The sequence below is a fragment of the Arachis duranensis genome, chromosome 6 (genome assembly GCF_000817695.3).
Source record: "Arachis duranensis cultivar V14167 chromosome 6, aradu.V14167.gnm2.J7QH, whole genome shotgun sequence".
NCBI lineage: Eukaryota > Viridiplantae > Streptophyta > Magnoliopsida > Fabales > Fabaceae > Arachis > Arachis duranensis.
This window is the reverse complement of record NC_029777.3, coordinates 106,262,307-106,272,702: the sequence shown is the minus strand read 5'-3', so window position 1 is coordinate 106,272,702 and position 10,396 is coordinate 106,262,307. Positions and strand designations below refer to the sequence as shown.

Sequence of the window (10,396 nt, the reverse complement as noted above, 5' to 3'; positions counted from 1 at the left end):
AGGAGGTGTTGCCACCGCTGGTTCATCGAAGAAGAAAGAGAGTGAAGCGATGCGAATGAGGGATGGGTTACAGGTTGCCACTGCTGTCGCTGCGTCGTTTTTCGCCGGCGAAACCTTCTTCTTCCTCTTCTTCTTCTCGCCGGCAATGTTAGTGACAGTGGAGGTGATGGGGTGAGGAAGGTAAGGAGGAGGATGATGATGAAGAAGGGTATTTTGGTCCAAGAATTAGGGAAATGATGATTTTAAAGCGTTTTTAAACGTGAAGGATGATATTAATAACAAAAAAAGGTCGAGAACGATTTTTATTTTAACTCAAGACGTTAGAGACGAAAAAAGTACTTAACCCCCAACTTTTAAGTTGTGAAGATTTTTACAACTCGTCTCAATAGTAACAATTCAATCCATGTAACTTTATCTATACGGATCAGACAAACCAATATATAAGTTTTCATCATTGATCTTCGATCTAACTTGAAAGAGTAAATCAAATTTTTTTTCACTATTTCAGTTATCACCGTTGAAGTAATAACCACCTCAAATAAGGAGTAATTTCACATTCTATAAGGAATAATCATCTATAATTATCTGAAGTTATTTTTAAAAGATATCATATTTTATCTACAATTTTATAAATATTCTAACACAGGTATTTTTTTAATTTAATTTTATTCTAAACCTACTAAAATTTTGTTAGCTCAAGTATTAGAATCCTAGTAAATACTTTTCATTCTTTTTAGAGTGGTTACCCAATTTTATAACTTTGTTATATCATATTTATTTAATAAAAAATTGACATTCTTTTATGTTAATTGTGTAATTTCACGTTTTCGCTCACATGTCTCATTTTCTAATAATAGTATCAAAGCTCTAGATTGAATTATGGGCTAATTTGTTTAAAGATGTCTTTCACGGAGTTTGAGATTCAACAATTCATGGTCGCATCTGCTTTTAAATTTGTAAAGTTCATACAATGGTAATGCTTATACAATAAGGTGTTAAAGGAGTACTTGATGGCAAAGAAAAAATCTAGAACTGTTAAAGATATTCTACAAAAGGAGGGGCATTAAAGGCCATCAAGAAGATGAATGGAATGCGATTAAGGAGCAAAGAGATCTTTGTGGGCGAGGCTAAATACAAAAGGAGGATTGATGTCCGAGAAAAAATCACTACGCACGATAAAGATGTTAAGGAGTCTCCTAATGGAAAACAAAAAAAAATTAAAGAAAAAGATATTGAGATGAACGAGAAAGAGAGAGTTGTCTTAGAACACCATAAAAGTGAAGAACTAGAAATTCAGAGGGAACCGTTGGAGTTGGAATGGGATGTGGTGGTAATGATGCCACAGAGGCTACGGGAAGCAGAGCATGACAAGGATAAAAAGGTATTTGCTATTGAGGATTTGGATGAGTGGCATGAGGATTTTTTGAAAATGCGAATGGATAATCTTTTGGTGTATCTGGCAGTTATGGTGAGTGCGAAATCTATGGGATCTCAAATAATCAAAGCAATCTCTGAAAGAACGGAGATTTAGAAATACAAGAATAAACGGAAAGAAGGGGTTAATCTGGTGTTGAATAAAAGTTCAGTTGGGGCTGGGTTGAAGCATATATAAGGCCCAATATGTTAGTGGGGTGTGGCGGCGAAGTGGCTGTATGGTGCAACGGAGAGTACGTCATTGTGCGTTTTAAAAGGGCTTCCTTGCTGGCTGCTGCGAGCGACGGTGAAGAGAGGGGCATGGTTGATCATGGAGTTCGTGAAGGGGTTGATGCCACGGTGAACAGCGCCGACGAGGCAGATCTGGGAGCAGTGCGGAAGTCAGCTGCTAGTGGCGGTGAACTTGATAGCGTGGAGGGCAGGGAGGAGCGTGAAGCCCCTTATGCACCCGACGAGCATAATCAAGTCGGAAAAGAGATTAGCGGAGGTGCGGAGAATTGTTCGAACAGCACAGTGGAGAAAAACATTCCACCAAGTGTAGTTAATGAGATCCACGCTAGTTTGGACGAGAGTGGTAAGCAGCATGTTGGCATATGTCTGATGAAGGGTGATGCAGTGCAAGATTCAAATTTAGAGGATGAGAATACAGTGGTGCAGAAAACTGGGTTGGATGATGAAGGGGCTGTAAGGAACTTGGAAGATTCGGAGGACTTAGAGCAGGATACAGACGGTGAAACTAATCAAGATAAACACGGAGGAAGTTGGGACAAAGATATGGCTGAAAATAGGGCTACTTGGGATCTGGCTGTCGAATCAGGAGCTGTTTTATATGACGAGGATGAGGACATTATGGTTGTTCTCCAAGCTCAGAATGAAGTATTGGCAAAAAAAAAGGCAAGTAAAAGAGAAAGAAAAAGCAAGAAGGTGCCGTCCCAAAAATCGAAATAATGTGTGTAATAAAAATTTTAAATGATTTTAGTTCGTGGAATATGAGGGGTTTAGGGGGTGTTGGAAAGTGAAAAATTTTAAAAAATTTAAGCGTAAAAATAATGTGAATATGTTAGGATTGATAGAGACAAAAAAGGAGGTGATTTCTAAATTTGATGTAGTGCAATTTTGGGGTAATGATGCAGTGAGTTTGGAATTTGTGGGATCGGAAGGTGCTTTTGATAGAAGGGGAATTGACAAACAATAATTTTTATTTGTACTGTTTGCTTGGTGTATGGTGCGCATACAAGAGAAGAGAAACTGACTGTGTAGGAAGAGTTGAATTTTTTATCAAAAATATGTCAGGTTCATCTTTGCTACATGAGTGTCTTCAATGAGGTTGTGCAGTTGAAAGAAAGAAAAGACACTAGTGTGTTAACAGCATTATTGAACGGGTGGATATACAATTGAATGACCCTTAAGTTTATGTGGTTCAGGGGTTAATCGTGTAGATCGTGTAGTCAAATTAATAGAATATTGGTGAGTTTGGTTTTATTGTTATTATTTGGAGCACTTGATTGAAAATGAATGACAGAATTTTTAGAAATCAAGAATCAGGTATTGTAAGAATAGTTAACAGGTCGATTAAGAGTTACAATGAGTGAAGTGATATTTGATCTTTTGGATTATTGATGATTTTTGTCAAAAATAATTAAAAATTAGTTTATTTTATCTGATTAGTACCTTGTTCTGTTGAATTTTTTACTTCAAAAAAAAAAAAACATGACTAAGACAATAGTCAATCGTCTTGGTGTTTTACAATGTCTTTATATGTTTTGTATGATATAAGAAACTTCGGTAAAATCACATATTGCTAAGTTCATATATTTGGTGACGGAGTTGAATAATATGGGTACTGGGTAAGACTCTTTTTTGAGAAACAACAAGCTATGATGTTGTTTTATTCATGACCTCATTCATGCAAGCATTTTCTGAATACTCATTTATGGTCATAAAAGTCTAAATATTGATGTGATTAATTATCGCTTCTAAGCCATCAAAAGATGGAATTTGATAAGAATGATCATTATAATTCTACAACAGCTTTAGTTAATAGAAGTAACTGGAGAGATACTGGATCCAGCAACAACCAAAAAAAATCTAAATTTAGTTTTAAATATTGCGATGGAAAATGTAAATATGCCAATAAAATCATTAAAAGAGAAATTGTTCTAAACTCAAAAAGAAAAAAGATCGCTTAAATACTTTAACAAATATTGTTAAAGACATTGAAAATATTATCTAGATTTCAATTAGATTAGTTGATTATTTGTAAAGACTTGATTTTGATGTTTCTATTAAATAAATTTACGTACTAATATTTTATTTCAGGTAGAGTTTTTGAAGATATTATCAAATTAATTTTGAAGTGGAGATTATGAGGAAGTTAAAAGTTAAAACCAATTTAAATTGTTAAAGAAGTTTTTAAAATAATCATAAAACCAAGTAGTTAGTATCTAGCCACACATGTCATATTGTGATATGCATGAAAGGTTTAAGTGTTTAACTAACATAATGGCCAACAATAATATACAATTTGTATATGTTATAAAAAAAAGAATAATTATAGAAGAATTAAGAATCAAGAATTAAAACTTACATGACTAAGGTCTAGTTTGAGTAAACAACTTAATTAAGTTATTTTTGAAAAAATAATTTAAACAATAAATATTTATATTAAAAATAACTTATAAATAAGTTATTTTATATTTAATTTTTTAGTTCTAAAAATGCTTATTTTAAGAAAATAATAATAAAAAGTTTTTTATTATGAGAGAAGTCATTTTTTTTAACTTCTCCATAAGTACTGAAATAACTGTTTAAAAGTTATAATTTAATTTTAAAAATTGTACCCGCTATTAATATTATACATTTTCATAAGTTAAAAGCTAAAAAAAATCACTTATAAACATATCCAAACAAACCTGAAGAGTTGTATGGCTTCCAAGGTCTTGATTTCACAAAAATAATATAAATAAGTAGTTTGGCCATCAGATTTAAATGTATTATTTTAGTTAAGAATTATCAGTCATAGTTAATGACTGTTAGGAGAAAATCATTAGTTTTTTTTTTGTGTTATTACTTTTATTTTGTGTATCAAATTATTAGCCACTTTTTTTTATTAGAAAGATTTGTTTTATATATATTTTTTGTATCTTCTCTTTATATTTGGATTGAGTCTTTTATTTAGTTTGGTATTCTAAATATAATTAGAACTTGATTTTAGATAAAATAATTAGATTGAGTCTTTTATTTATATCTCTAAATTGGAAATTTGATTTAGGTGAAATGGTTATTCATTTATAATTTTTTTTTAAAAATTAGTTAAAGGCGATAATCAGAGAATCTTCAACACCTAATTGCCATAATGCATTTTGATTAATTAATTATTTATATAATATAATAATTACCAAAAATTAAACATATATTTTATTTAGAACACATACATATATAGTTATGCTCTTTTTTTTTTCACCCGGTCGTAGGTTATATGATACATATACACTTGTGCTATTCTTTACACTACTGACGCACATTTTCTCCTGCATGATTGTATTGAATTCTCGGATTTAATATACACAATTAATTAATAAGCTTGATTCTTATAACTCTGCATCATTCCTTAAAAACTTATCCGAAAGGTTTGCTAGAGTAAATCCTGCAAAGACCTGTATTTACAACACAACCATATCATAATAATGGATGTTAATTATTAATAATCAAATGTATAATAATAATAATAATATATTATTAGAATAAAATACTAAATTGATTCTCTACCTTTGGGCGAAATTCTATTTTGGTCTTTAAAATTTAAAGTGTGCTATTTAAATCCAAAAAAGTTTCAGTTTTAATGTAGTCCCACCGTCATGTCAAAGTTAAATAATTAACAGAATGTTCTACGTAATAGTAATACAAGAACAAAGTCGATAATTTGGAGAACAAGTATAAGCTCCAGAGGTACAAAATTAACCGTCGATAAATAAATGTATTGATGCATCCATGGTTGATTTTGTGAGCTTGTATTTATTTTCCATATTATCGACCTTGTTCTTTGTACTGTTGTGATGTAAGAGATTTTATCATTTATTTAATTTTGACCTTACGATAAACTACATTGAAACTAAATAAAAATTTTTTGAATTACACTTTAAACTTTAAAAGCTAAAATAAAATTATGCCAATTTAAGAACTAATTTAGTACTTTACAATATAAAATATCAATGGAAAATGAAAATTATAAGGAAAAAAGAAGGGATAAAAATATAACCTGAATGCATCCACAGATGTAAATTGCTGAGTACTTGCGACCATATATAAGCATATCAGCTACCATTGCGACAGGAATATTCAATAACATGCCCAATGTAGCTACCAATGGAGCAGTCCAAACTATTGAAAGTGCCCTATCAAATGTATTATTCATCCTAGTTATTCAAAACATTTTCCAATGTCTAGTCATAATTTCCTAATAATAATCAAACAAAAAAAATTTGTATTTAATTATTTTGAAGTTCTTATAGTTTCATTTAGATTTTAATTAGGTCTTCAAAATGCACAAATAATTTTTGAAAAAATATTACAAACTTTTAAATTATAAGTCCATAATAATTTGATGCTTATTATTATGATGTATTAATAAGGAACATAATTCTCACAAATCACGATAAAATAATCGGGATAAATCTTTTCATATAAAATATTTTACTTTGCTTGATTGTTATTATTATGTGTAATTTTTCCAATTTTTTATGAGTTTTAGATTGGATGACATAGTTTTATAATCAATGGTAAAAATTTGTATACAACTAATATATAAACTATGTAAAGTTTTTCATTAATACTATTTATACACTAAATACTTTAATAGTTATTATTAATAAATTACATATATATTTTTTTAAAAATTAACAAAAAAAAACGTATTAATTGTTAAGAAAACACTAACGTTAAATAAATTCCAGTATAAAAAAGTGAATGCATAAGATAATTGAAAATTTACCAAAAGTAATCTGAAATAACGCTTGACCAAATGCTATTTGCAATAACAATTTCCGTTGTGGATGATGAACTTGGAAATTCGAAAACAGGTTCAATTCCCACCGCATTTAACGGCCATGCTGCAAGGAAGTAAGAAGAGTATAAGAAAATGCATTCACTCATTGAAACTAATTAACAGAAAATAAGAGAAAATCCAAACCTAGCCACCAAAAGCCAAGAAGACAATAGAGACCGATACACCCAAAAATCTTTTGCATGTCAACTTTGTCCCCTGATCCAGCATAACTCTTCAGAAGCACTGCAATTAATTCACCAATTAAATTGATACATTGTGATTAGTGTTAACTATGGTAGCGTTTGTTTTCAGGTACTGAGACAGAGACTGAGAGACTGAGACTCAGTATTGTGTTTGTTAGTTCAGAAACTGGTACTAAAATTTCTGTCTCTGTCTCCAAAATTTCAGTATTTCAGTACCTCCAAAAAGTAGGGACACAGGAGACTGAAATTTTTAGAGATGAAGACTGAAACTTTAATAACATTTTATACCTTAAATACTTTCATTTCAATTAATTAATTCCAATTTTACCTTTTGTGCAAATTAAATTAGAGTTTCATTCTTATTTCAATTCATGTCTCCCATTTTGCACCAAACAGAATACTGAGATTTGTTTCAATCCCTGTCTCTCAGTCTCTGTCTCTCAATCTCAGTCTTTCTGTCTCTGTCTCTCCACCAAACGCTACCTATATGTGTGTATCTTTATAAATTAGAAGTGAATTTGATATTATAAAATTGACCTACTTGGTTGAAATTATCCAACTAGTTTTTGTGAGATTATACGCACATCAATTTAGTTAAGGTGGACAATTACCGTTAGATAACAATTTAGTCAAACATATTAAATTATTTAACGATTTTTAACTAGTAACTTTAAATAAAGAGTAAATTTCTACCATTAATTAATTGTTACTTCTTTTAAAAACTAATTTGAGACATCTAAATTTTTGAGAACTAAATCAATTTACACACCTGTGTATAAGCCACAACATACTGCTGAGAGTAGAGCGAAAATGTCTCCAGCTATGGAATGCATTCTAGTCCTCCTAAGCCACAAGAATAAATTTCCATTTTCAGAAATTCAAACAATAACGATAACATATATAATATAAAGATAAATAAATATTTATATATATAACCACAATGGTAGTATTGCATTATCATTTAAAAGTGTCTGTCCTCAATTTTTGTTCTCACCAATTGTCTCTTCACAAAATATGAAATTGCAATTATTATGATCCAACAAATTTGCAATTATTTTGATTCTTGTAAAAATTTCTGGGAGTGAAATTGTTTGATAAATACTAATATATATTAAAAATATTGATAAGAAAAATGTTAAGCACATAGTCATGATAATATTTAAGTGTGACTAAACGAAAAAATATTTTTTTTATATTTTTTATAAGTCATAATTGAACATAAAAGACATGCGTGAGTATGAGTGTGATACCAAAATATATTTGATATCCATTCATATCAACTCAATAAAGTATTTGTACTTCATAGATTTAATCTTAGAATACACTTATATTTAAAAATTCTAGAATAAATAAATAAATAAAAATGATAAGGACCAAAAATAAATAACCAATGTTGAAGCAAAGATTATTATTGAACTTACTGAGAGATGGTGGCAATATGTTCATCTGCTGCGCATGTTTTGCCAAGAGTGGTCATGGCAACACCAGCCATGCTGATTATGACAGCAGATATTTTGGTAATGTTTACTGAGTCCTGACCAACAACAGCTCCAAACAAAAGTGTAAACAGACCTGACGTTGAACTCAGCACTGTTGTGCTCACAACACTTGTATTTGCAAGTGCCAGGTTTGCCATGTACTGCATCCATCATAACAATTTCATCAATCAAAATTCAATAAACTATGCAATACTCTCATTTTATTTATAGAAACAATGGTTCTAAGACTGCGTTTGTTTATGAGAACAGGATAGGACAAGACATTGAGAACAAGACACTGATGGACAGAGAAACAAAATTTTGTGTTCTTGTATTCTGTTTGGTGGTAAACTAAAACAAATTATGAAAATCTAATTTATTCTCATTTTTTTCATTCAAAAATTTCGAGATGAAAAATATAATAATAAAAATATATAATTATGAAAAATTAACAAAAATAATGAAAAAAAGAATGAAAAATAAGTTATGTCCTTGTTAGTGTCCCTGTGTCCTTTCTGTCAGGATGAACACAAAATACACTAATTCAGTGTCTCTGGACATACTGTCTCTGTGTCCATGTCTCAATGCCCTGTCTCTGTAAACAAATGCAGCTTTAAAGATATAATTATATCATCCTATTATTTAAACTTTTGAAAAAAAAATAGTATTATGATGTAGTATCAAAACTTTTATAATCGAAAATTTAGAGTTTGCTCGTTGTTATCCCTATAACAAAAAAGAATAGCATAAAGAAAATAAGAAAAAAAAAAGGCCCAAATGAAAAATGAAATAAATCTAAAAAAAAACTCTGATTCAAAGAAATGTATTAAAGATATAACTATTCATGAAACGAACCAACATCTTAAAAGTCATTATATCATTATTTAGATGAATTCATGTTACCTCTGCTGCAAACCATATTGGAGTAAGGTACAAACAACACTTAGCAATTTCCCATGAACCATTTCCATAACACTCTGCATCCACCAATTGATGAGACTCATCATGTCCTTCTTTCTTTACCAAAACCACCCCTTCTTCTGCTTCTTTGATATGTTTGTCAGTGATCAAACTACTCTTTAAATCGGTTTGTGGCTGCTGCTGAATCTCATGCATTCTAAAAGGGTCATTATTGTAGTCCCTATGAAGGTTTCTATATAAATTCTTCATTGAGTTGTAGATCCAATCTTTGAGAACTGAAATGGGTAGATACACCACCATCATAGATACTCCAATGTATGTGAGTGCAAATGGTTGTTTGTAAACTCTGAAAATCCTCTGCACAAACATATCATAAACTTTGTTGCAATTATCTGTACCTAACTATTTGGCACTTAGAAATTATTAAATTGATTTAAATCTAAGGAAAAAAAATAGTCTATAACCATTGTGCTACCACTTGTTCCTTTTCTTTAATTTATAATTACTATATTTACTTTGGATAGTAATATAATAGTAAAATTAGAAGAAAAATAATCAATAATTAATACTTTGTAGATATTCACATATGATAACAAGGCACATATACTCACAATTAAATGTTTTAGATCATACTATGTTAAAGATAAATTCTTGCTTCCTCCAAAAATATATAAACATGAAAAGTTCTATAGCTATATACATATATAGATCAAATAATGGTATATTTTGTCCCTAAGTTAAATAAAAACAACAAAGTTTTCATACCATTGTTATTCATTGATTTTATCCATACTTCAAATATAATTGTAATAAATTAAAGTACATATCCTTGGATTGGAGAGAGTCTTCAATGTCTTTGAAGAGTTTCAAATTAAACAAAATAACAATAACTTCTCAAAAAAAAAAAGATATAACGCATGCAAAGGAGTATCAAGTATCAACCATAATCAATCAAAATAGAAAACAAAACAGATAAAAAAATTATAAAAAAAAAACATCAAACCTGAGTTATTTCTGCAGAGCTAACCCATATTAACACAAAAGCTCCTATGAGACCCAACCCAGCATGGTACCTCCAACCCATTACAAAACCTTGTCCTAATAATATAAAGTCTCTATTAATATATGATATTAATTTAATTCCACTTTTGCTATAAAATCAACATAGCCTTCTATAGAAATGGAAAATCTCTTGATTTAATTGGACTCGCAAGTAAGATATATTATGAATATGAATTCAATTCTAGTGTTATATATGACTCATGAGTATTGGAATTGTTAAATAATAATATAATAGTGTTTACAAAAGAGTCCAA

General features: G+C 29.9%; 1 protein-coding gene across 1 annotated transcript; it reads right to left on the bottom strand.

Annotated features, from left to right (window-relative positions):
* Window positions 1-4,939: 4,939 nt before the first annotated feature.
* LOC107495527 (uncharacterized vacuolar membrane protein YML018C) lies at window positions 4,940-10,396 on the bottom strand. Its single transcript, XM_016116672.3, has 8 exons — window positions 10,084-10,396; window positions 9,063-9,437; window positions 8,103-8,320; window positions 7,451-7,524; window positions 6,623-6,721; window positions 6,425-6,542; window positions 5,693-5,828; window positions 4,940-5,090 (listed from the first exon to the last, which is right to left on the bottom strand). The coding sequence occupies exons 1-8, from the start codon at window positions 10,162-10,164 to the stop codon at window positions 5,025-5,027; spliced, it is 1,167 nt and encodes a 388-aa protein (XP_015972158.1). The 5' UTR covers window positions 10,165-10,396; the 3' UTR covers window positions 4,940-5,024.